The sequence below is a fragment of the Neomonachus schauinslandi genome, chromosome 16 (genome assembly GCF_002201575.2).
Source record: "Neomonachus schauinslandi chromosome 16, ASM220157v2, whole genome shotgun sequence".
NCBI lineage: Eukaryota > Metazoa > Chordata > Mammalia > Carnivora > Phocidae > Neomonachus > Neomonachus schauinslandi.
Window position 1 is genome coordinate 4986695 of NC_058418.1, and position 27857 is coordinate 5014551.

Below are 27857 nucleotides of genomic sequence, written 5' to 3' on the forward strand. Positions count from 1 at the left end.
AGAGTCCTTTTATACCTTTAGTTCAGTGAGAAGTAGGACAGTATGAAACTGTAAACTGGAATCTAGTAAGATGGAGCCAGGAGACCTTTTGATACCCCATGAATCTAATGCTGGGATTTGGGGAACACAGTATGTTCATTTTATGCTAGAATCACTTCCAATTCTAAAAAACAAAAAAACAAAAATCATCTCCAATTTTTTTGTTATTATTGCTATTAGACTAATCATCTCTGTCCTACATTATTGCAATGGACACTGGACCTTATATCTCCAAGTCCTTGTAGTACAGGGTCAGGATATCAAATTTTTTTTCTAAGTTCAATGTGAAGCTATTAGATGTTTTTACTTGATTTACTAAGATACGTCATACCAAAAAATCCACTTTTAAAATGCGTAATTCAGTGGCAAGGATGTCCTCTCACCATTCTTGTTCAACATCATACTGGAAGTTCAACACTAGCTAATGCAATAAGAAAAAGAAGTACATAGGACAGGGTGCCTGGGTGGCTCAGTTGGTTAAGCGACTGCCTTCGGCTCAGGTCATGATCCTGGAGTCCCTGGATCAAGTCCCGCATCGAGTCCCGCATCGGGCTCCCTGCTCAGCAGGGAGTCTGCTTCTCCCTCTGACCCTCCCCCCTCTCATGTGCTCTCTCTCATTCTCTCTCTCTGAAATAAATAAATAAAATCTTTAAAAAAAAAAAAAAGAAGTACATAGGACAGTCATTAGGAAGCAAGAAATAAAACTGTCTTGTTCACAGATCATATTGTCTATGTAGAAACTCCACAGAATCAACAAAAAAACTTGCAGAACTAAAAAGTGGTAATAGCAAGACTGAAGGACACAAGGTTAACACAATGTGCTGTTTGTGTTACCCACCTAAATGCCATATGGTGCAATTCTAACCCACAATGTGGTGGTATGTGGAAGTGGTGCCTTTGGGAGGTAATTACTGCATGAGAGTGGAACCCTTATGAATGAGATTAGTAGCCTTATACAAGGGACCTCAGAGAGCTCTCTTACTCTCCATCATATGAGAATGCAACAAGATAGCCTTTTGCAGCCAAGAATAGGGTTCTCACTGATACCTAATTAGCTAGCACATTGATCTTGGTCTTCCTAGCCTCCAGAACTGTGAGAAACACCTGTTGTTTATAAACCACCTAGTCTATGTTACTTTTTTTATAACAGCTCAAACTGACTAAGACAGAATACAAACTAGCAATGAACAAGTGGAACTTGAAAATAATAGGCTAGCACCAGAAAAGACCTTACACTTAGGTATAAATCTAACATAGTATGTACAGGATCTACATGAGGAAATATACAGAGCTGATTAACAGAATCAAAGAACTAAATAAATGAAGAGATTATCCATGTACATGGACAGGAAGACTCAATATTTATAAGGTGTCAGTTCTTCCCAAATTGACTTACAGTCGATATTCAATGCAATCCCAAACTAAATAGGCAAGTTATTCTGTGGATATGAACAAATTGACCCTAAAGTTTATATAGATAGTCAAAAGATGCACAGTGGCAAACAAAATATCGAAAGAAATGAACAAAGTCAGAGGACTGATATTACTTGATTTCAAGGCTTCCTATAAATATACAGTAATGAAAACTGTGGTATTGGCAAACGGATACATAAATTGATAAAGGAGCATAATGGAGAGCTCAGAAATGGACCCATATAAATAGTCAACTGATTGTTGACAAAGAAGCAAAGGCAATAGTATAGAAAAAAGGTAGTCTTTTCAACAGATGTGCTGAAGCAACTGGACATCAATCTTCCCAAAAAATTACATCTAGACATAGGTTCCTTATTCCTTTCACAAAATTCAACTCACAATGAATTACTGATGTAAATGTGAAATGCAGAACTATAAAATTCTTAGAAGATGACACAGGAGAAAATCTAGATGACCTTGGTTTCATGATGACTTTTTCTGACCAACACCAAAGGCAGTAATAATTTGGATTTCATTTAAATTAAAAACTTCTGTTCTGCAAAACACACTGGCGAGAGAATGAGAAAACAAGCCACAGGCTGGGATAAAATATTTGTAAAGCACATTTCTAAATGGACTGTTATCCAGAATATACAAAGAACACTCTCAAAGCACAACAATAAGAAAACAAAAAACATCATTTAAATATGGGAAGACTGGAATAAACACCTCACCAAAGAAGATACACAGATGGCAAATCAAGCATATGAAAATATGTTCTACATTTTCTATTGTTAGACAACTGAAAAGTAAAACAATGAGTTACCACTACGCATCTACTACAATGGCCAAAATCTAAAACACTGACACCGCCAAATGCTAGTCCGGACGTTGAGCAACAGGGACTATTCATTTGCTGCTTCTGGGAATGCTAGAGCCACTTTGGAAGGCAATTTAACTGTTTCTTACAAAACTAAACATACTCTTACCATATAATCTAGCACTCACATTCCTTGGTATTTATACAATGAGCTGAAAACTTACGTCCATGTAAAACCCTGCACATGAATGTTTATGGGAACTTATGCATAACTGCCAAAACTTGGAAGCAACCAAGATGTGTTTCAGTGGGTGAATTGTTAAATAATCTGTAACATATCCAGAAAATGGAATATTATTCATTGCTAAAAAATGAACTATCGAGCCAGGAAAAGACATGGAAGGACCTTAAAAGCATATTACTAGGTGAAAGACTCCAATCTGCAAAGGCTACATATTGTATGATTCTAAGTATATGACATTCTGGAAAAGTATGGACATGTTACAACATTTGGACCGGCAAAACACTTTCCCATGTAAACCAGCTAGCTGGTCAACCACTCTATTAATCTGACACATGAGCTAGGACCCAATCCTACCTGTGAGGAAACAAATGGGTGTTGCCCTCAGGCTGCTACATTCACAGAAATCTATTACAACAACAGTAGAAATTAATACACATAGAAACACGTCAGGGGCGCCTGGGTGGCTCAGTCGTTAAGCATCTGCCTTCGGCTCAGGTCATGATCCCAGGGACCTGGGATTGAGCCCCGCATCGGGCTCCCTGCTCGGCGGGAAGCCTGCTTCTCCCTCTCCCCCTCCCCCTGCTCGTGTTCCCTCTCTTGCTGTGTCTCTCTCTGTCAAATAAATAAAATCTTAAAAAAAAAAAGTTCAGGGAAAAAGTATTTATTATTTTTTAAGATTTTATCTATTTATTTGAGAGAGAGAGAGGACAAGCAGGCTGAGGGCAGAGGGAGAGATGCCACAGATTTTCCATGGAGATGATTAACTAATCATCTCTACTGAAACACTGCTTGTTTATACATTTGTAGAGTTGAATGCCCTGTATCACAGATTGCATGGAATGTGGATCAGTGATCATGTTGATTTTTGCACATGTGGATTATCTTGGTGGTTCTGAGACAAGGGGCTGCTGTACCACCATGGTGGCACTTTGGCTGTTGATGCCTAACTATTGCTATCAATGCAATAGTTGTGTTCCTCCGGATTCATAATGTGAAGGCTATTCCTCACTGGGATGTCAGTCTGGGGTGGGGTCTGTGGGGGTGATCAGATTTGGATGAAGTCTTGAGGGTGGAGCTTTCACATTAAGATGACGTGCCATGTAAGAAGAGACTAGAGCTCCCTCTCCCCACCACGTGAGGATATGGCATGAAGATGGCTGTTTCCAAACCAGGAAGAGGACCGTTGGGACACAGAAAATCTACTAGAAACTTGGATCTTGGATCCTCTAATGTGGAGGTGGTTCTCCTAACACAATAAAACTATCACACATAAACACTAGACAGCCAATTTAGTAGACAGTCCATACACAGATTCTCCCCACTGATACAATGATGTCTTCTCTGTTTTTATAAATCTACAATCCAGTTATGGTGGACACTGTGTTTAATTGCTTTGACTCTTGTTTTCTTATACTAGAGTTGCCACTCCTTTGTCCTCAGGATAATGACAGTTTTGAAGGATGCACTCATTGCAGGATGTCCTTCAGTATGGATTTGTCTGATTGTATCTGTCACCCTTAGACTCAGGTACCACATTCCAGCAGAGCTTCCCAACACAGATAATGGTGGCACCCTCTTAGTGCATCACTTTGATGATACAAGTATTTTCTATTATTGTTGGAGGCTAAGACATGCACTAGGCCCTCCTGGCCCTGGGGGCAAGGATGGCAATTCTGGCATCTGGGCACAGGCTGTCAGGAAACGACTTATCTTGCTAGTGGCTGGACCTGAGGCCAGGGGTTGCAATGTGGAAGTTGGGTCCTGAAAGCGATTTGCTTTGCTTCTGGCCACATGCCAATCTCCCAGGCCACTCAGGCCTTGCCCAGACACTGGTCCAGTTCTGCCATTCACATACCCCAACTGTGTAACATTGCCTGTTCTAGGAGAGGTGCTATCTGCCCAAACCAGCACCAGTCGGAGCCCAAAGGTCTGGAAAATACCACCCCTCCCAACACAGAATTGGCAGCTGCAACCCGGCCCCTCCAGCCTGGGCCCCTGAACCACCTGCCCAGATGCATTTGCTACCCAAGCCCAGATTTCAGCTCCAGGTGGAACTAGAACCTGTCCTGCTAACATGGGCTATCCCTTCATGGGTCCCTGACGGCCCCCAATTCCACCTTTTCCTTCCAGCAATCCCTTGTGCATGTGCACACAGGGTGCTCAGCATCCCCAGTCCCCTCCAGTCCCTGAATGCTGTACCTCCTAAAATTTAGATGCCTCTGAGGGCAGCACCTGGTCCTGGAACTAGACTCCCAAAATAAATAAGATAAGGTATCCAGCAGTGCTTACTCCACTTAGGCCCTAACAGTGGACACCAAGGTTTTGGCCCCACATGTGCACTCTGACACATAGCTGTGGGCTTGGCCCTCAGCTGCACCCAGAGTCTGGCTCAGGTACATGCTACTTGATCACTTTGGGGTCTGGAGGCACTCACAGAGCACTGTCCTCCTGATTTCCTCAAAAATAACCCAGTAGGCGCCTGGGTGGCTCAGTCATTAAGCATCTGCCTTGGGCTCAGGTCATGATCCCAGTATCCTGCTTCTCCCTTTCCCACTCCTCCTGCTTGTGTTCCTGCTCTCAGTGTCTGTCAAATAAATAAAATCTTAAAAAAATAAAAAAAAAACACATAAAAACTGCCCAGGTGGAGAACGTGCAGATCTAACCCGGCCTCTTCTCCAGGCAGGCTTCCTTAGACTCCTAACTTCTGCTGGGAAAGCTAGGGGTCACCCCACCTAACACTAAAGCCTGCACAGGCGCATGGAGGCAGTAGCCACACCCACATGCAGGGCTCACAGGCTCAGGCTTGCTCAAAGGCTAAGGATGCCACACCCCTCTGAAGACCTGCATCTGTGCTACCCGTGAACCCCTGATGGGGTCCTCAGACCTTCCCTGTAGCAGCCCCTCCCTCCACAAAGGGGTCACCTGTCCTGGTTCAGTTCCTTCCTCATCATTTGCTGAATGCAAGAAAACCACAGTAGTGGTGTTGAGAAGTGACGGTAATCTGTTAAGAAGATCAAGAGTGCTCTCCTTGCTCTCTCTAGCTTAGTGCTGATGGAAAGGTATTGGGGGGATGCTGTGGAAAGGGCTCTGCAAGAGAAGCATCAGCACCACTAAGGACCCTGTTAAAAATAAAATTCACGGGACCACCTCAGAAGAAAGGCTGTTGGGGGGCGCCTGGGTGGCTCAGTCGGTTAAGCGACTGCCTTCGGCTCAGGTCATGATCCCGGAGTCCCGGGATCGAGTCCCGCATCAGGCTCCCTGCTCGGCAGGGAGTCTGCTTCTCCCTCTGACCCTCCCCCTCTCATGCTCTCTCTCTTTCTCTCTCTCAAATAAATAAAATCTTTAAAAAAAAAAAAGGCTGTTGGATTTCTGGGATTCTGCAGAATAGGCCACAGATATGTGTTATCCTTCAAGTAAGGGGAGGTATGACTTTGAAAGGGGTTCAGAGATCCTGAGGGCTGCCATGGTCACCATGTGCCAGGCTGCCATTGCCCTGGGCTTTGGGGACAGGGCTGCTGCACAGGGCAGTGGGAGGAGACATGCAACCCAGACTGTCGGGGGACCACTGATGCTCCCATGGGTCCGGGCAGACAGGGTTGCCATCGCTGTGGGCCCAGAAGACAGAACATCCAGCAAAGAGGGTAACAGTTGACCCCTACAATGTAATGGAATTTGCCAGGTTTTCTAGGGCCACACAACTTGCTTCTTCTTCTCAATTTCTCCTTTTGGAATGGGAACGTCTATCTATGCCTATGCCTGTCCCACCACGGTTTTTTGGAAGCAGAGAATTCGTCTCTTTCAAAGGATGACAGCTGGATGGGTAGATGAATCACATCTGGAGTCATACCCACACTTGATCTGGAAGAGATTCGGGCCTTTCACTTGATGCTGGAAAGGGTTAAGACTTCAGGGCTGTCAGGATTGGAGTAAAGGTATTGTAAAAGTGAGAACAATGTAAATTTTGGAAGCCCACCAAGTGTTATGGTTAAATGGTGTCCACTCACCAAATTCATGTGTAATGAAAGATAATCCCCGAGAACTTCACAATAAGAATGTATTGGGAGAAAGGACCTTTTAAGGAGTGATTAAATTTAAATTGGGCCAACTGGGCGATCTTAAACCAATATGACTGGTATCCTTATGATAAAAGGGAATTTGGACATACAGAGAAACACCTGAATCTGCTTGGACCCAGAGGAAAAACCTCGGAGGAAAAAGTGAAAAGGTGGCCACCTGCAAGCCAAAGAGGGAGACCTCAGAAGAAACCAAACCTGTCCTCACTTTGACCTGCAATTTAGCCTGGGGCATCCCACAGAGAAACACTGGGAAAGCATCACATTTGGGCCAGGAAGAAGCAGGAGAGGGGGAAAGCCTAGTCAGAGCCTTTATTGCAGTGTCCTGAGGAAAGACAAGGCAGGGCAGGATGAACAACTCAGAATCGGCGAGTGGGCCCTAATTGTCTAGTACCTGGTCCTGGGTTGATTTCAGGCAGTGGAAATATTGGCTTAGTGTGTCAGACCTTGAAAAAAAGATGTCTGGGGGTTTGGACTCTCTCTTTGTAAATCTGCATAAAAAGGGGTGCCCTTGTAAAGCCCTTTCCTATTTGTATGAATAGGTTAGTCATGGGAGAGGCAGCCTCTCGCTCACCAGCAAGGTCACAAATGTCAGAGCACCAAGAATACAGAAAATAAAGTAAATGTAATAGGCCCTGTGATGGATTTCAAATACAGAAACACAAAGGCTAATAAAAGAAAAAACCACAATTAGAACAGAGCATTTGTCAGAAAAGAAAACAGGTACTGTGGGACCTTCTTTCTGAACAACTTCACCCCTCCTCTCTTTCCTGCATCTTTATCCCCAGACTGGATGTGCGATTAATTCTCGGTCCCCAGTGAAGCCCTGGGCTGACAGGAGACAGAGACAGATCCTATAGAGAGGGAAAACCTCTGGCTCTCAGGGGTGGCCTTTTGGATGCTGGAGGTAGCACTCATCACTGTCCCTGGCTCGAGGTAAGAGGGAGGCTTCTGGTCACTAATGAGTCCGTCCATGGCCTCTCCCTTGTCCTGGGGCCACTGCTGAGCTGACCTCCTCCAATGTTTGCAGTTCATGTGTGCACTCGCTTCTTCCCTAGGATTGGGCCAAGGACTGTCTGGCTCTCCCAGGTTTCACTATCCCTACTGTTCACAATGAGAGCTCTGGCTGTAAGTGGATTCGGACTTTTTCAGAGGCTGATTCTTATGTGGCTTTTGGAAAAGGAATTTCCAGTCTTTGCTCTCCTGGAGTGAAGTCACTGATATATATGCCTGAGCTTGCCCTTTCCATGGCAGGAATGGATTATTTTGTGCTCAAATATTTCTGCTTTATGTTTGAAAGGATCATGGGAACTCTTCCCTCTGGAATGGGAGATCCTAGTTCTGCATTCTGTCCTTAATATCATCCTGATTTCAATCTTGTACAATCATCTGTCCCTTCAGTTGGGGCTGAATTCTTATCCTGGACCTTTGGAACCTACAGCTTTGGGGTATTGGGGTCCAACTACAAGAGGTGTTCCCTCAGCCCTCCACAGGGCTCTAACAACACCTGGGATGCTAGCAGATTTCCACCAAATACAGTCTGGAGATGAGCCAGTGAAACACTAAAAGCCAAGTTGCTGAGGAGGGCACTGTAGTGGAACCACTTTGAAACTGGTGCTGGGACTCTACCTCCAAATTTAGCTTCAACGCACCATCAAAACAGCCTGTGGGGCGCCTGGATGGCTCAGTCAGTTAAGTGTCTGCCTTCGGCTCAGGTCATGATCTTGGGATCCTGGGATCAAGCCCTGCATCAGGTGCCCCACTCAGTGGGGAGTCCGCTTCTCCCTCTCCCTCTGCCGCCCCCCTGCTTGTGCTCTAATAAGTAAATAAAATCTTAAAAAAAAAAAAAAAAACAGCTTGTTAAAAATGACTTTCCTACTACATTGGCAACCAGCATTCATGGTGGAGGAGACCATGGTGTGGTTACTGGAGCCCCTAGTGGCTCCTGATCCCCATTTAACTTCTGAAGGGTTTCCACCATGTCTTAGGTCTTCTCTTAATGTAAGCTAAGGATCAGGGGACCTCTCAGCCTTAACTTCTTCCCTGAACTTCTAAAATTCTTGTTGCCTTAGGTGTTGCTATTCCTTAGCTAGAGTCTGTTGTTCCCTGTACAGCAAACAAATCTGTCCTCTGCCCCAAACGTGACAGTCTCCCTATGATCTAAGGCTTTTTCCTATAGAACATCTATGAACTACAGTCTACAATAAAAGCTGCCCATGCCATTGCCTGAAAGACCTGCACATGCATAGGAATCCAGGCAGAATTGCCCCCAACATTATCCACCCCTCACTACTGTATTCACGCTTACCTGACATGCCCATGAGTACACTCCTGGGAAACCACTCTGGTTCATCTCACTGTGGAGCTAGCACCAAATCCACTCAATTTCACTCAAAAAGCATTTGATGAAACTACTGTTTTCAGGATGCCAGGTATCAGAATGAGGCCAAGCTGCTGTATTCACCTCCATTCTGCCTACATGTGTCCCATACTGAAGCGGCTGATGAAACGCCAATGCGCATCAGTGTCCTCCTTTGAATGGTATGTGGCTTCTCCTTACATTCATTGTTGACTTTTCCAGAATGAGAAATGAATTAACAACAGGATACTGTACAAAAACATACAATTTATTTTTTCTGGTATGATTAAAGGATTTTATGTTCCTTATCCAGGAAAAGCAGAGCCTGGGTACAGTAGAGTCTTGACTCATGAGCAGGAAGGGGCTGACAGCTGGAAAACACACAGAAATCACCACAACAGTATTCACCAGCCACCATCTGGGATTATAAAAAAGACCAATACAAGCATGAAAGATGGAGGAGAGTGAGTAAAAAGACACAAAGGTGGTCACCAGGATAAGGATGCTCTGGGTGGCTCTGGACTCAGCACAGGATCTGGGGAGACATTATTAGTCCTGTGAATGTGTTGGACCCACTGCCTGTGCCTGTGCAGGATGAAAACCATGGAGCCACTGGCCCAGATCGTGAGCCCAGAAAATGAAACTTCAGAGAATATTATCAACAGTGCATAGAGCGGGGCTGTGACTGTCTCATGATCTATAGTAAAACAGTACCATAAATCTCCTTCGTCTGTGATGTTTTTCACGTTCCATTTATCAGACACATAAAACACATACACATGAAAAATTAAATTTACAAACATGTACATGACCCAGCAGAAGGAGATGGAGAAGCCAACATACTTTGGGGCTTTGACTTTAAGATCCTTCCAAAAGGAGTTCATGGGGGCTGATCCTGATGGTCTGGAACACACTCAAGAGGCAGGTGCTGCTAAGAGATACTCCCCTGCTCACTCTCTGAACGTACAAAAGAAGTTTGCATCCAAATTTACTTAAAAAACTGTTTCAACCCAGAAGCTGCCGTTGTCTGGGCGACTCCTTTAGAGAGAAGGACCAAGGAGTTGGAGATGATCAGGTGCTTGAGAATCAAATGGGTGGACCTCACCTTGCATTCAGTGTGGTAGAGGAACAGGTAATGGCAAAGAAGAGATAGTGGGATAGTGGGGCACCTGGGTGGCTCAGTCATTAAGCATCTGCCTTCGGCTCAGGTCATGGTCCCAGGGTCCTGGGATCGAGCCCCACATTGGGCTCCCTGCTTGGCGGGAAGCCTGCTTCTCCCTCTCCCACTCCCCTTGCTTGTGTTCCCTCTCTCACTGTGTCCCTGTCAAAAAAATAAGTAAAATCATCTTTAAAAAAAAAAAAAGAGAGAGAGAGAGATAGTGCCCACAATTTCAACTGTCGTCAGTGACAGGGAGATTATTCCTATTATCAAATCCCTGGAGGCTATTCTGTCATTCAACATGTTTTCCTAAAAAATTATGGCAACAATTATTCCTCTGAGCAACAAGGCCAACTGAAGTTTTGACACCCAGATTCACTTTCATTGTGTGCTCCTGCTCAACTGCCAAAACTATCTGAGAGACACCTAGTACATTTCAGGTAAAAGTCAGCAGTAAGGATGAGGGGGTGTTAACCTGGGAGAGGTAATGACAAGTGAGAGCAAATGGAAAGAAAGAATAATACAAGATCTTCAGAAGAAGTTGAAACTCGCTAGCCCTACAGGAGAAAAGAGAAAACTTGATCACTACCCACACCATAAACCAAGTCAACTGTGAATAGATTGCTGATCTAAATTTTAAAGGCATAATATGTTTTTTAAGAAAAATAAAAACTTTCATTTGGTCCTTGAACAAAATATTTCTTAAACAGCACTGAATATATTAATCACATGATAAAATGATTTCATATTAAAGGGCAGTTCTCATCAAAACACCCCCACCACACATACAATCTGTAACCAGCTTCCCATTCAATTGATGATATATAAAATTTATGAGCCAAAAGTCATTGCTATGGCTTTACCAACAGACAAATACGATCTCAACAACGTCCACTATCCATTTCCCTGTGAGGGTTTTTCATCCATATGAGAGGTTGGAGGAACCACAGTCCACCTAGCACCACACCTAGTTCTTTTTCTTTTTTTAACTTAAATTCAATTTAGTTAACATATACTGTATTATTAGTTTCAGGGATAGAATTTAGTGATTCATTAGTTGTATATAATACCAGTGCTCATTACATCAAGTGCTCTCCTTAATGCCCGCCACCAAATTACCCCATTCCCCCACCCACCTCCCATCCAGCAACCCTCAGTTTGTTTCCTATAGTTAAGAGTCTCTTAATGGTTTGCCTCCCTCTGTTTTCATTTTATTTTCCTTCCTTCCCCTATTTTCATCTGCTTTGTTTCTTAAATTCCACATATGAGTGAAATCACATGGTATTTGTCTTTCCCTGCCTGATTTATTTCACTTAGCATAGTACCCTCTAGTTCCATCCACATTGTTGCAAATGGCAAGATTTAGGTTTTTTTGATGGCTGAGTGATATTCCATTCAATGGATAGACACCACATCTTCTTTATCCATTCATCTGTCAATGGACATCTGGGCTCTTTCCATAGTTTGGCTATTATGGACATTACTGCTATAAACACTGGGGTGCATGTACCCCTTTGAATCACTATATCTGTATCCTTTGGATAAATACCTAGCAGTGCTATTGCTGGGTCATAGGTAGTTCTATTTTTAACGTTTTGAGGAACCTCCACACTGTTTTCCAGAGTGGCTGTAGCAGTTTGCATTCCCACCAACAGTGTAAGAGGGTTCCCCTTTCTCTAAATCTTCACCAACATCTGTTGTTTCCTGAGTTGTTAATTTTAGCCATTCTGACCAGACCACACCCATTTTTTTTTTTTTTAATATTCAATGGGACCACACCTACGTCTGACACCAATTCAAGTTCAGGGTTCCTAAAACCACACACAGTTCTCAGAATTCTCCAGAAGGACTCCTAGAAGTCACCGAGAGCTGTTGTACTCACCACTATGGTTTACTAATCTGTATCTGAAAGGATAGGATACAGATTAATACCAGACAGGGAAGAAGTGTATGGGGTAGAGTCCAGGAGAAGTATGAAAGCAGAGTTCCAGTGTCCCTTCTGTGAAGTGATGGATGTGTTACTCTCCAGACATTGATATTTGATAATACTCATAACATAATGCCACCAGGGATGTTCACCCAAACCTGGGTGCTCACACTTTACTGGAGCTCAATCAAATACTGACTGGATGGCTGGTGTTTATTCTCCTGTTCTAGGGAAGTCTGGCTGATAGCTTTTGTGTTCAGCTACTCCAGAAGCAGACCTGACACTGCATGGCCCAATGTCCCATCATAAATCACTATCAGACTGTCTGGTGGCCATGCCCTGAGATAAACAAAGGCAATACTATGAGCATGACATTCCAAGGGGTGGAGATTATCTTCCAGGGTGTGATGGCAAAGGACAGACTCTGTTAAATTTTGTTAAATTTTCCCTATATCCCCCCTACTCATCCAATATCCCAGTACAGGAATAGAACCATATGGCTGTCAACCCATTCGGCAAACACACAGGAACATGCACATACATGTTCACGCACTCAGGCACACACACACACACAGTACACACACTCAAGACTCAAACACACAGAAATACACACTCACATACAGTCTTTCCCATCCTGGTATATAGAGGCTCACACCCACAACACATGTGCACACTGACCACATACAGACACACACATTCATACACACTCACAATACACACCCAAACACCACTGTACTACTCAATTTCACAAAAACCCTCACAAAGTCACCAGGTGTATGCTTCTCAGAAAAATGGGGGTTTTTTTGTTCTGTTTTGTTTTTCTGGATTTCAAGTTATATCACAAAGCTGTAGTAATCAAAACAATACGGTACTGGCGCAAAAACAGACAGATCAATAGAACAGAACAGAAAACCTATCCTATAATTCTTTTTTTGGGGGGGGGTATTATACTCTTTTATTTAGAGTTTAAACCAAATGCAGAGCTCTCCACATCTCCATAACAATTTTTTTAAGTTAAAAAGTATTTTTTTTTACGTTTTTGATGTAGCGTTCGATGATTCATTGTCTGCGTATAACACCCAGTGCTCCATGCAATACGTGCCCTCCTTAATACCCATCACCAGGCTCACCCATCCCCCATGCCCCTCTAGAACCCTGTTTATTTCTCAGAGTCCATAGTCTCTCGTGGTTCATCTCTCCCTCCGATTTCCCCCCCTTCATTTTTCCCTTCCTTCTCCTAGTGTCCTCCATGCTATTCCTTATGTTCCACAAATAAGTGAAACCATATGATAACGGTCTTTCTCTGTTTGACTTATTTCACTTAGCATACTCTCCTCCAGTTACAACCATGTTGATGCAAATGTTGGGTATTCATCCTTTCTGATGGCTGAGTAATATTCCATTGTATATATGGACCACATCTTCTTTATCCATTCGTCTGCTAAAGGGCATCTCAGCTCCTTCCACTGTTTGGCCACAGTTTGCTGCCATGAACACTGGGGTGCATATGGCCCTTCTTTTCACTACATCTGTATCTTTGGGGTAAATACTCAGTAGGGCAATTGCAGCAAATATCATTCTCAATGGGGAAAAGCTAATAGCCTTTCCCTTAAGATTAGGAACATGACAAGGATGCTCGCCACTACTGTTCAACATAGTACTGCAATCCTAGCAACAGCAATCAGACAACAAAAAGAAATAAAAGGTATTCAAATTGGCAAAGAAGAAGTCAAACTCTCTCTTCGCAGATGACATGATACTTCATGTGGAAAACCCAAAAGACTCCACCCCAAAATTACTAGAACTCATACAGCAATTCAGTAATGTGGCAGGGTACAAAATCAATGCACAGAAATCAGTTGCTTCCCTATACACTAACAATGTAACTGTAGAAAGAGAAATAAGGGAATCAATTCCATTTACAATAGCACCAAAAACCTTAAGATACCTTGGAATAAACCTAACCAAAGAGGTAAAGGATCTATACTCTAGAAACTACAGAACACTTAAGAAGGAAATTGAAGAAGACACAAAAAGATGGAAAAACATTCCATGCTCATGGATTAGAAGAAAAAACATTGTTAAAATGTCTATGCTGCCCAGAGCAATCTATACTTTCAACGCCATCTCTATCAAAATACCAATGGCATTTTTCCAAGTGCTGGAACAAACAATCCTAAAATTTGTATGGAACCAGAAAAGACCCTGACTTGCCAAGGAATTGTTAAAAAAGAAAAACAGGGGCGCCTGGGTGGCTCAGTCGTTAAACATCTGCCTTCAGCTCAGGTCATGATCCCAGGGTCCTGGGATCGAGCCCTGCATCGGGCTCCCTGCTCAGCGGGAAGCCTGCTTCCTCCTCCCACTCCCCCTGCTCATGTTCCCTCTCTCGCTATGTCTCTCTCTGTCAAATAAATAAATAAAATCTTTAAAAAAAAGAAAAAAGAAAAACAAAACTGGGGGCATCACACTGCCTGATTTCAGGCTATATTACAAAGCTGTGATCACCGAGACAGCATGGTGCTGATACAGAAGTGGACACGTGGATCAATGGAACAGAACAGAGCCAGATATGAACCCTCAACTCTATGGTCAACTAATCTTCGACAAAGCAGGAAAAAATATCCAATGGAAAAAAGTGTCTTCAACAAATGGTGTTGGGAAAATTGGACAGCTATATACAGAAGAATGAAACTCAACCATTCTCTTACACCATACACAAAGATAAACTCTAAATGGATGAAAGACCTCAATATGAGACAGGAATCCATCAAAATCCTAGAGGAGAACATAGGCAGTAACCTTTTCGACTTCGGCCACAGCAACTTCTTTCAAAACATGTCTCCAGGGGCACCTGGGTGGCTCAGTTGGTTAAGCAACTGCCTTCGGCTCAGGTCATGATCCTGGAATCCCGGGACTGAGTCCCGCATCAGTCTCCCTGCTCAGCGGGGAGTCTGCCTCTCCCTCTAACACTCCCCCCTCTTATGCTCACTCTCTCTCTCTCTCAAATAAATAAATAAATAAATAAATCTTTTTTAAAAAAACACATCTCCAAAGGCGAGGGAAACAAAAGCGAAAATGAACTTCTGGGACTTCATCCAGATAAAAAGCTTCTGCACAGCAAAGGAAACGGTCAACAAAACAAAGAGACAACCCACAGAATTGAAGAAGATATTTGCAAATGACACTACAGATAAAGGGCTAGTATCCAAGATCTATAAAGAACTTCTCAAACTGAACACCCAAAAACCAAATAATCCAGTCAAGAAATGGGCAGAAGACATAAACAGACTTCTCCAAAGAAGACATACAAATGGCTAACAGACACATGAAAAAACGTCCATCATCATTAGCCATCAGGGAAATCCAAATCAAAACCACACTGACATACCACCTTACACCAGTTAGAATGGCAAAAACTGACAAGACAAGAAACAATAAATGTTGGAGAGGTTGTGGAGAAAGGGGATCCCTCTTACTGTGGTGGGAATGCAAGTTGGTACAGCCACTTTGGAAAACAGTGTGGAGGTTCCTCAAAAAGTTAAAAATAGAGCTACCCTATGACCCAGCAATGGCAGAAAAATGTTCGTATAATTATTTTCATGTATCCAAGCCTGTGAATGCAAGAAAGAGGAGCCATGTCTGCAACTGCATTCCTTCCAACTGCAGATCCCAGGAGCACATTTTAAATGTGCAGCATTTTAAAACTTCTCTGAGCTCTGGCTCCGGAAATTCAGGGAGTGGTGAAAAATTTGGTGGTGAATGGCAGTTCATGAGCTGTAACACAGCAGGAGAACAGGGAAGAGGGGAAGAGTGCAAAGCAATAAAACAGGGATGATGCACACAACGTGGTGACATGGGACAGTTTTAGTACAGTAGGGCTGCCATAACAAAATATCAAAGACTGGATGGCATAAACAACAGAAACTTATTTCCTCAGAGTTTTTAGGTGACAAAACCAAGATCTAGGTGTCAGCAGGGTTGGTTTATTCTGAGGCCTCTCTTTGCTTGAATATGGCCACCTTCTCCCTGTGTGCCGTTCACATGGCCTTTTTCCGGCCTCACACATCTACATTGCTGCTGTTTCCTAACTTCCTCTTCTTGTAAGGACACCAGTCGTATTGTATTAGGGTGCACTCATTTTTAACCTAATCATCTCTTTGAAGGCCACATCTCCACATTCTGATGTATTAGGTATTAGACTATGAAATATGAATTCTGGGATACACAATTCAACTCCTAACAGGAACATACAGAGTGTGGGAGGTGAGAGAGTATGCAGGATAAAAAGGCACACAGGACTTAAATGTTTCAAGTGCGTTGCAGGTCTTAAGGGAACAAGGGGACAACGTGCATGGAAGTTAAGGGTGTAACACAACAGACATTAGTTTGGGGGCCTAGGGGTACAGTGGTCATAAGAACAAGGGGAAAAAGGGGGAAGGGCGATAATCAGCAACAGTAGGGAGAGGGTGGGAAAGGCCAGGACAATTCATGTCCATGTGGGCTTAAGAGAACAGAAGGGAGGAAACATACATTTTGTAGGATTTAAAGGTTATTTGATGGTGGGACACAACACTATGACACCTGGATAGATGAAAGGCAGAACTCTTTATTACTAACAGCTCCAAAGAGAAGGATGCCAGGCAGGGCCACGCTGCGGGGAGGGGGCTGTACATGGGGACAGAGTAACAGCAAGCTAGAGTTACAGGAGCATCTTATGTGTGGAAGCAGAGTGAGGGGAGCTAGTTTTCTAGAGTTCCCACTGAACTGGCTGACTTGAAACATTTCACAGGTTCAAAACATAAAGCTGTCCCTGACTGTCTGGTACCTGACCCTAGGTGGTCACAGCTGCTTATGTGAGCCCAGTAAAGGAAGTGATTAAGGTGTGGATTGGTCAGCTGCTTGGTCGGGGGAACTGACTGCTTTGTAGCTGGAACCTTGAAATAGCATCGATATGAAAGACAACAACAAAAATGATATGACACTATGTTCTTGGAGTATGGATGCACTGGACATGGTTAGTGGTCCAGGACTGAAACCTTGCTGGGGGGATAATGGTGTGAGGGAAACAAAATGGGTGTGGGTGATGAAGTCAGCTGGGAAGAGAGTGGGAATGAAAAGACTAAGGGCATCACCTCAGAGGCAAAGGCTGTAAGTATCTTCTATTATTGCTGATTGAATTTTCTTATTTGGTTACGATACCATCTACTATACCTGTTCATTTTCAAGGTGCTTTCCCCCTGCTTCATTAATAAGTAATTGCTGGAGTAATATATTTTCTATTTTTTTAAAAGATTTTATTTGAGAGAGAGAGCATGCACGTGTGCAAGTGTGCGAGTAGGGGGAGGGGCAGAGGGAAGAGACAGAATCCCAAAAGACTCCGAGATGAGTGCGGAGCCTGACTTGGGGCTTGATCTCATGACTCTGAGATCATGACCTGAGCTGAAACCAAGAGTTGGAGCTTAATGGAATGAGCCACTCAGGTGCCCCTGGAGTTCTATTTTGACACTGTTTGAACAACTTACGGCTCATCTAAGTATTTTAGCATCTACTGATGAATTTTATCTGAGTCCATTATCAGATGATGGTTGCAAAATAGTTGTTCTAACATTCTACTACCTTTTTTCAAGTTTTTATTTAAATTCCACTTAGTTAACATACACTGCAATATTGGTTTCAGGAATAGAATTTAGTGATTCATCACTGACATACAACACCCAGTGCTCATCAAAACAAGTGCCTTCAGAGCACCTGGGTGGCTCAGTCAGTTAAGCTTCTGCCTTTGGTTCAGGTCATGATTCCGGGGTCCTGGGACTGAGCCCCATGCTGGGCTTTCTGCTCAGCAGGGAGCCTGCTTCTCCTTCTCCCTCTGCCTACTTCTGTTCTCTATCAAATAAAAAAACAGAAACAAAAAACAAAACAAACAAAAACAAGTGCCCTCTTTAATACTCATCACCCATCTGGTCCATCCCCTACCACCTCCCTCCATCAACCCTGTCTGTTCTCTATCTTTAAGAGTCTCTTGTGGCTGTTTCACTCTCTCCCTTTTTTACTTTTCCCCCTTCCCATATGTTCATCTGTTTTCTTTCTTAAGTTCCCATACGAGTGAAATCATATGGTATTTGTCTTTCTCTGACTTACTTCATTTAGCATAATACACTCTAGCTCTATCCAAGTCATTACAAATGGCAAGATTTCATTCTTTTTTATGACTGAGTGATATGCCATTGTGTATATATACCACATCTTCTTTATCTTTTCATCAATTGATGGACATTTGTCCCTTTCTGTAATTTGGTTATTGTTGATAAAGCTGCTATAAACAAAGGGGTGCATATATCTCTTCCAATCGCTATTTTTGTATCCTTTGGGTAAATACTTAGTAGTGCAATTGCTGGATCATAAGGTAGTTCTATTTTTAGCTTTTTGAGGAACCACCATACTGTTCTCCAGAGTGGCTGCACCAGTTTGCATTCCCAACAGAGTAAGAGGGCTCCCCTTTCTGTGTTTCCTAACCAACACCTGTTGTTTCCCATGTTGTTAATTTTAGCCATTCTTAAAGGTGTGAGGTTGGGGCTCATAAAAACAAATAAGAGTAAATTCTCATAAGAATAAAGGTGTGAGGTTGAGAATAAATAAGAATAAATTCTCATAAGAATAAAGGTGTGAGGTTGAGGCTCATTGTAATTTTCATTTGTATTTCCCTGATGATGAGTGATGTTGAGCATCTTTTCATGTGTCTGTTAGCCATCTGTATGTCTTCTTTGGAAAAATGTCTACTCATGTCTTCTGCCCATTTTTTAAAAACTGGATTATTTGTGTTTTGGTTGTTGTTTGATAAGTTCTATATATATTTTTTGTATACTAACCCTTACCAGATATGTCATTTGCAAACTCTTCTCCCATTCTGAAGGTTGCCTTTTAGTTTTGTTGATTGTTTCCTTTGCTGTGCAGAAGCTTTTTATCTTGATGAAGTCCCAGTAGTTTATTTTTGCTTTTGTTTCCCTTCCTCTAGCAAGGTTTCTAGTAAGAAGCTGTTGGGGCGCCTGGGTGGCTCAGTTGGTTAAGTGACTGCCTTCGGCTCAGGTCATGATCCTGGAGTCCCTGGATCGAGTCCCTGGATCGAGTCCCGCATCGGGCTCCCTGCTCGGTGGGGAGTCTGCTTCTCCCTCTGACCCTCCCCCCTCTCATGTGCTCTCTCTCTCCTCTCATCCTCTCTCTCAAATAAATAAATAAATAAAATCTTAAAAAAAAAAAAAAGAAGAAGAAGCTGTTATGGGCAAGGTCAAAGAGGTTACGGCCTATGTGCTCCTGTAGGATTTTGATGGTTTCCTGTGTCACATTTAGCCCTTTCATCCATTTTGAATTTATTTTTGTGTATGCTGTAAGAAAGCGGTCCTGTTTCATTCTTTTGCATGTTGCTCTCCAGTTTTCTCAACACCATTTATTGAAGAGGCTTTTTCCCATTGAATACTCTTTCTTGCTTTGGTGAAGATTAGTTGTCCATGTAGTTGTGGGTTAATTTCTGGGTTTTCTTTTCTGCCCCATTGATCCATGTGTGTGAGTGTTTGTGCCAGTACCATACTATCTTGATCACTATAGCTTTGTAATATAACTTGAAGTTTGGAATAGTGATGCCTCCAGCTTTGGTTTGGTTTTTCAAGATTGCTTTGGCTATTCAGGGTCTTTTGTGCATCTATTCAAATTTGACGATTGATTGTTCTAGCTCTGTGAAAAACACTGATGGTATTTTGATAGGGACTGCTTTCAGTAATATGGAAATTTTAACAATATTTGTTCTTCCAATCCATGAGCATGGAATGCTTTTCCATTTCTTTGTGTTATCTTCAACTTCTTTCATCAGTGTTTTACAGTTTTCAGAGTACAGATCTTTTACCTTTTCAGTTAAGTTTATTCCTAAGTATCTTATGGTTTTCAGTGCTATTGTAAATGGGATCAATCCCTTGATTTCTTTTCCTGGTGCTTCATTATTGGTATATAGAAATACAACAGATTTCTCTATGTTGATTTTGCATCCTGTGACTTTACTGAATTTGTGTATTGGTTCTAGCAATTTTTTGGTGGAGTCTTTTCAGTTTTCTATAGAGTATCATCATCTGCAAATAGGGAAAGTTTGACTTGTTCCTTGCCAATTTGGATGCCTTTTATTTCTCTTTGTTCTCTGATGCTAAGATAGGACTTCCATTACTATGTTAACTAATAGTGGTGAGAGTAGACATTCCTGTATTGCTCCTGACTGTAGAAGAAAGGCTCTCAGTTTTTGCCCATGAGGATGATATTAGCTGTGGGTTTTTTAATATATGGCTTTTATGATATTGAGGTATACTGCCTCTATCCCTACTTTGTTGGGGGTTTTTATCAAGAATCGATGTTGTACTTTGCCAAATGCTTCTTCTGCATCTATTGAGAGGATCATATGATTCTTACCTTTCTTTTACTAATGTGGTGTACCATGTTGACTTGAGATATTGAACCACCCTTGCAGCAACCCTCCCACCGCCTTTACATGTGTATTAGTTAGCATTCCTGTGTAAAGGAGAGGTTTCCTTTTTCCCCTTCCCTACATCTATTATCACAATACATTCAAGATTTCCTTCCTATTTGCAGTGACATATACTATATATTTTTTTGCTGCACAAATTATTCCAAATTTGCCCACTGGGGGTTCTTCACCCTGGCTACATCCCATCAAGTTTTGTTTGTTATCACAAGTTAAAATATACAGAACATAAAATGTACCCCCATTTTAGAGTGTACAATTCAGTAGCATTTCACACATTCACAATGTTGTGTAACCATAACCACTACCTACTTCATCATCCTACACAGAAAATTAGCCATTAAGCAGTACAGTTGACCCCTGAACAACACTAGTCTGAAGGATGCAGATTCACTTACATGTGGAATTTTTATTTTTATTTAATTTTTTTTTTAAAGATTTTATTTATTTATTTGAGACAGAGAGAATGAGAGACAGAGAGCATGAGAGGGAGGAGGGTCAGAGGGAGAAGCAGACCCCCCGCCGAGCAGGGAGCCCGATGCGGGACTCGATCCCGGGACTCCGGGATCATGACCTGAGCCGAAGGCAGTCGCCCAACCAACTGAGCCACCCAGGCGCCCACATGTGGAATTTTTAGAGATCAGTACTGTAAGCTATTTTCTCTTACAATTTTCTTCACATTTTCTTTTCTCTAGCTTACTTTATCGTAAGAATACAGTATACAATACATAGAATATATAGTATATGTTAGCTGTTTGTTACCTGAAAGGCTCCTGGTCAACAGTAGGCATTAGTAGTTAAATGTTTGGGAAGCCAAACTTATATGCAGATTTTGATGGCACAAGGAATAGGCACCCCACCCAAATGTTGTTCCAGGGGCAGCTGTAATCGCTATTTCTTCCTGCCCCAAAACCCCAGCAATGACTGCATTTCTTTACTTTCTGAATCAACACACTGAAGACTCAGCTCATATTCTCTCTTCCCTAGCCTATATTAGGCCACTTCTTCAAGGAGTACTGAGTGTTTTTATGTAGACCGATATTTTTGTTTTCTGTTTTTATTAAAACTTTAGTTAACATACATCGTAATATTGGTTACTGCAGTAGAATTTAGTGATTCATCATTACATATGACACCTAGTGCTGATCACAACAATTGCCCTCTTCAATACCCATCACCCATCTAGCCCTTCCCCCACCCATGTCCCTCCATCCACCCTCAGTTTGTTCTCTATCATTTAGAGTCTCGTATGGCTTGTTTCTCTCTCAATTTTTCTTTTTTTCTCCTTCCCACATGTTCATCTGTTTTCCTTCTTAGATTCCACATATGAATGAGAACATATGGTGTTTGTCCTTCTCTGACTGGAGGTCTGGCATCCGTGCACAAGCTGTTAGCTCGAGTCTACTCCAGCAGCGCCTGGACCTGAGCACTGGGACTTGTTACATGGATGATGAGCGCAAGAAGCCGTGTGCTTTGTGTGCAGCCAACACTTGCGCCCCCGCGTGGACGGTGGGGCAGTCTGTGTGCAGCCAACCCTTGAGCCGTACCCCACTTGAGACTCAGCCCCACAACCAGGTTGCAGCTGAGAAGGCCTCCCAACAATGCTGGTCCTGCTTAGGTGCAACCTCTCCTACCTCACAACTGTGCCCAGGTCTCCCGGCCCATCCTGCCCTCGTCAGGACCAGGATCTATAGTCCACACCTGATCCCACCACATCTGGACCCCCTGACCAGACCCCTCGACCACCCACAAGACCCAGCTCCTCCCCAAGACCACAGACCAGGGCTCAGATTGCGCTCTTCATGCAAACAGAATCTGAAGCACAAACCCTTTTCCCTCTGCCCCTCCCCCTGCTCGTGCTCTCTCTCTCTCAAATAAATAAAATCTAAAAATAAATAAATAAATGAAGCACAAACCCATCTTTTCACTACCACGTGTTCTGCCCTCTCCAGGTGGTCCCCAGACTTCGCTCATTCCCACTTCCTCCCAGCCCAGGACCTCGCGCATGCGCTCCACGGGGCGCACTGTGTATGGCCCCTCGCCCCACCCCGGGGACCTGAAATCAGTGTCCCCTAAAATCTAGATACCCCCGAGGGCGGCACCGGGGCCCTGGGACTCGTTACTGAATACACACGGCTAAAGGCGCCACCAGACTCTAGTCCAGAACAGTCCCTCTCACAGGACCCTCACACCCGCCTGTCGCGCGCGCTCAGGCTCTGGAGCAGCTGTGAACGCAGAGCTGAGCTGCCCGCAGCACGCAGTCCCCCTCCCTCCTTGGGGCCCCCGCAAGCACTACCACACCAGCGTCAGCCCACATTCCTCACAACTAACCTCGCAGAAGGAGAACCCGCTGCTATAAAGCTGTTCCTCAGCCGGAATAGCCGAAGGCCCCTGTGGGCCCGAAGCCACCTGGGAAAACACGAGGGTCATCTGACCCTGGTCCCAAGTGCGCAGGCGCAGGGAGGCAGCAGCCACACCCACATTCGCGCTTGCGCAGAGGCCACCCACGAAGGCCTGCCCCGCCTAGGACTTAAGAGACTGCAACTTCACGCCCCGCCGTGGCTGGTGGGGTCTTCAGACTTTTTGCTATAGCAGCCCCTCCCTCCCCACAAGAATCACCAGTCCTGGTTCCGTTCCGTTCCTTCCCCTTCATTTGCTAAATGCAGGGAACCCCCAGTATTTATGTTGAGATGTGATGGTAGCGTGTAGAGGATCAGGTGTGCTCTGCTTGCTTTCTCTAGTGTTGCTGAAAAAGGGACTGGTGTTGGGGGGATGCTATGGAAACAGGGTTCTGAGGAGAAAAGCCTCCGCGCCCCCAGAGACCTTGTTGAAAAGGCTCATTCATGGGCCCCACCCCAGGTGTATCTCAATCTCTTAGAGTGGGGTTCTCCTATAGATTCGGTTTCAACAGGAATTCAGGAGATGCACATACAAACGACACTTTGAGAGGCGATGTCTGGCTAAGTGGTCCTCAAGGCTGGATTCCCGTTAGGATCACCTGGGAGGTTTTCAGAACGACCATCTCCTGTGCCCAGTTCCTGCTCATGGATGGCCATCCTACCGCTGTGTACTCTCACGGTGGAAGGGGCTCTCTGGGGTCGTTCTTACAAGGTGAATGTTTTCATTCACGACAGTTCATCCTTCTCACTTATGCATCGCCCAAAGCCTCCTCCCCAAATGCCATCACACTGGGGATTCGATTTCACCATGTGATTTGGGGGTAGGGAGGAATAAATATTTAGTCTCTTACATTGATGTAACTCCTTAGCAGATGTTTAACAAGACACACATTTTTATTTTTTATTATGTTCAGTTAGCCAGCATATAGTACATCATCAGTTTTTGATGCAGTGTTCAACGATTCATTAGTTGTATGTAACACCCAGTGCTCATCACAACCCATGCCCTCCTTAATACCCATCACCCAGTTACTCCATCCCCCCACCCCTCCCTTCTGTAACCCTGTTTGTTTCCCTGAGTCCAGAGTCTCTCATGGTTTGCCTCCCTCTCTGATTTCTTCCCATTCAGTTTTCCTTCCCTTCCCCTGTGGTCCTCTGTGCTATTGCTTATGTTCCACATATGAGTGAAACCATATCATAGTTGTCTTTCTCTGCTTATTTCACTAAGCATAATCCCCTCCAGTTCTATCCATGTTGATGCAAATGATGGGATATTACTCAGCCATCAGAAAGGATGAATACACATTTATTTTCTAACAGTTCTTACATCAAAAACATAGGGGACCTTGGCTGGTTACTCTGTTTAGAGTGTCACCATCTGAAATCAAGGTGTCAATCAGCCTGGGCCCCAATTTCCAGAGCCTGGGGTAGAATCCACTTCCATAACCTTTTACGTTGTTGGCACGATTAATTTCCTTCTTATGGTTTCCACATAGTGGAGGTGCTCACCTACACTTCGGCTTCAAAGACAGCACTAGTCGGTTCAATCCCTCTTATGCTTCAAATCTCTGATTTCCTCTTCTATTGACTCTCTCTGGCTTCTCTCTTTTGAGGCCTCATAGAATGACTCTGGATCCACCACATAATCCGAGATAACATCTCTTTTTAAGGTCAGCTCATTAGTAACCTTAAACCCTCCAATTCTTTTCGCTTAGTATCATAACAAAGCCAAGAGAATAACCCCCAAATTGGAGATGTGGCCATTGTATTATATCAGTGGAATTTTTGCAATTAAAAAAATATTTTAGAAATTATTAATCTGTCTACAACTCTACTACCTCTGGTTCCCTTTTCTTATGGTTTCTTATAATGAAAAAACACAGGAGCAATATCCTCAAAATTTTCAGGTATCCCATGTCTTCTTGTTACATTAAAGTGCACAAATAAAGATTATTAAAGCTCATACAGGTAAAATAAAGTGTTAGATTCTAGAAATATCACAACACATAAAAGAATCTTCATCAGATCAGTATTGGGGCATACAATTTATTCGACCCAGAACAGATCATGAATAAATATGCAGAGTTTGGGACGGGATAGCTCTTACCAACACTTGCAACGCTGGATACCAGTAAACAGCCTCTACAGCCTGAGCCATCAAGGTCACATCCTGCTTCTGATTTCCCCAAGGAACGGTGAGAATGCAGTTGAGTGTCCCTATCCAAGATTGCACCTTCCCTCCTATACCGTATGGTCTATGTCATGATGTGAAAGGCGCATTTTAGAGAAGAAGCAAGAGTTTTGCCTCCTGAACTGAAATTAGAAACTGCCCACGGAGCTTGTGATTTGAGCATAAATCGGAATTACTGAATAGAGTTCAGTGGCCTCCAATCTGCCCTGTGGCACCACCATCCCTCCTGGCTCCCTGGCTCCTCTACCCCACCATGTGCCCCTCCCACAGCAACATCACCCATGCCCACACCCTAGAGCTGGAGCCACCTGCTAAACCTCCACACACCCCTCACCTGCAGTCAACCCTGTCACCCTTCTGCTTTGCACTCCAATCTCCTTCCTGTCATCTTTTTAACAGCTGTCCCTACCTAAGTACTATTCCAGGGACTACGGTGCGAACCTCCTCACCTTCCATCGATCTGCAAACCATACCATCCGAGCTCTACTTTGTCTTGCAGAACATCCCAGTCCGAATTCCAGTATCTCAGCCCATTCTCTGGATCCTCTAAGCCCCACACCATCCAGTGCCCCAGCCTGAACTCCTACACAGACTCGATCCTCACGCACAGGCATTACCCCACCCCTATCACCCCTGACCCTTTCTCCTGGCTCCCTGGCTCCCTCACTGCCCTGTGCCTCTTTTGCCTCTCTCCTTGTGTTCACAGTCTCCTCCAGGGTCCCTCTCCTCTTCCAACATTCTCGATCTGCTTGGACCATGCTGTCTTCCGCCAAAATCCACCTGCCCCACAATATTCCCCTTCCACCTCTCCAATCATGATTTTAATCCCTCCAAGACCTTGTCTCCTGTGAATTTCACCAACCATAGACTATTAATATCTTCCCTGTGAAGAGCCCATCCCCATTATTCCTTCAATTCCCAGGAAACCCTGCACCTCTTTTTTCCCAGATCCCAATATGCCTCACTCCCTTCACTTCCTGGCACACTTTGTGTCCTTGTACCCTCACTTGAGAATGCCTCCCTGCAACAGTGACCACACTTTTGTCTTTTATCCCTCAGCCTTCTTTCCTCTCGTGCACTCTCTTCTCCCCTTACCCCAGGACCTCTGCACCTTGTCCTTATGTTTCTTTCACTGCACCCTCTCTCTCACCTGCTCTGTCACACACCCATGCACTGCCACTCCCCTACATACCACAACATTCCTACCACACGTCCTGACCTAGGGTGATAATGCTCAAAGAAATTTTTAAGAATCTATGTTGCAAATACTCTCCTTGTGGGTAGTTGCAGGCTTGGAAGGACTACAAATGATAAAAAAGAACCCCCATTTATGGCATCCAGAGGTCTGGAGATACAACTCTTCTTCTGTATATGAACATGTCATTAACACACACACACATACATGATGGAATGTGTATGTTGACATTATGAAAGTGAATGTGAACTGTGAGTTTGAGTGAAGGTGTGGTGAACATTAAGGTCGATGAGGGTGAGTTTGTACGTGTTCAGTATGTGCCTGAATGTTTGTGAGTTTCAACTGTAATTGTGTGAGTACATGAGTGACCATGTATGTTTCTACTAGTATGTGAGTATATGTGAGTGTGGGTGTGCATATACACGTGTTTCCATCTGCTTGTAAGTGTGTAAATGAGTTCATGTTTGTGTGCAGTCTGAGTTGCCCACCATGATGGCTCTGACTTGAAAATGACTGCTCACGGGGTGCCTGGGTGGCTCAGTCGTTAAGCGTCTGCCTTCGGCTCAGGTCATGGTCCCAGGGTCCTGGGATCGAGCCCCGCATTGGGCTCCCTGCTCCGCGGGAAGCCTGTTTCTCCCTCTCCCCCTGCTTGTGATCCTGCTCTCACTGTGTCTTTCTCTGTCAAATAAATAAATAAAATCTTAAAAAAAAAAAAAAGAAAGAAAATGACTGCTCACTGCATAGTGAACCTGCATCACATGTGGACTTGTTTTTTTTTTTTTTTAAAGATTTTATTTATTTGAGCCAGAGAGAATGAGAGAGAGAGAGCAGGAGAGGGAGGAGGGTCAGAGGGATAAGCAGACTCCCCGCCGAGCAGGGAGCCCGACGCGGGACTCGATCCCGGGACTCCAGGATCACGACCTGAGCCGAAGGCAGTCGCTTAACCGACTGAGCCACCCAGGCGCCCCACATGTGGACTTGTTTGTAGGGAAAACCAAAGGATCAGTTTCAACTCCTAATTTGTATTTCTTCTTACCAAAGCAATAAGAGCTCATTACTGAAAATTCAAACACAACAACAACAAAACAGTAAAGAACTGTTGTAACCATGTGATCCTCTTGAATTAAGTACCTGAGGGTTGGCTCATCCAATATTTACAGGACTGGTAGAATCTTCTGGTTGAGCCATCTGATCCTGCTGCTTTAAATCTGTGACACACTCTTTTAGAAACGTCCTTCTTTCTTCTGTGGATATTGTTCTGTCTGTATTTCTTATGAGTAGAGGTCAATTATGGTAAAGCATATGTTCCTAAACAATTTTCCCATTAATTGGCACTGAATTATTCAAACAAGGCCAAATTCATTAACTTTGATTTGTAAAATAATTTCTATACCATGTTATTTACATCATGTTCCTCCTTTTACTTGTATCTCTGAATATTCTTACCAGGTATTTTGTCTCATTGTTCCTCTACTAATAAACTTAGTTGATGGTTCAGTTCAGTGGTCAGAAGATTAGCA

At 43.7% G+C, this 27857-nt stretch overlaps 1 protein-coding gene and 1 pseudogene across 1 annotated transcript in view; one reads left to right on the plus strand and one right to left on the minus strand.

Moving 5' to 3' along the window:
* Window positions 1-6168, plus strand: part of LOC110572733 (zinc finger protein 660-like) — a 33856-nt gene extending 27688 nt beyond the window's left edge. The window contains exons 7-8 of the mRNA XM_044911350.1: window positions 3934-4043; window positions 5931-6168. Of these exons, the coding sequence (XP_044767285.1) occupies window positions 3934-4043; window positions 5931-6168 (348 nt within the window). The remainder of the gene's footprint in view (window positions 1-3933; window positions 4044-5930) is intronic.
* Window positions 6169-6314: 146 nt separating this feature from the next.
* On the minus strand, window positions 6315-25704 carry LOC110572732 (annotated as a pseudogene).
* Between the last annotated feature and the right edge of the window lie 2153 nt (window positions 25705-27857).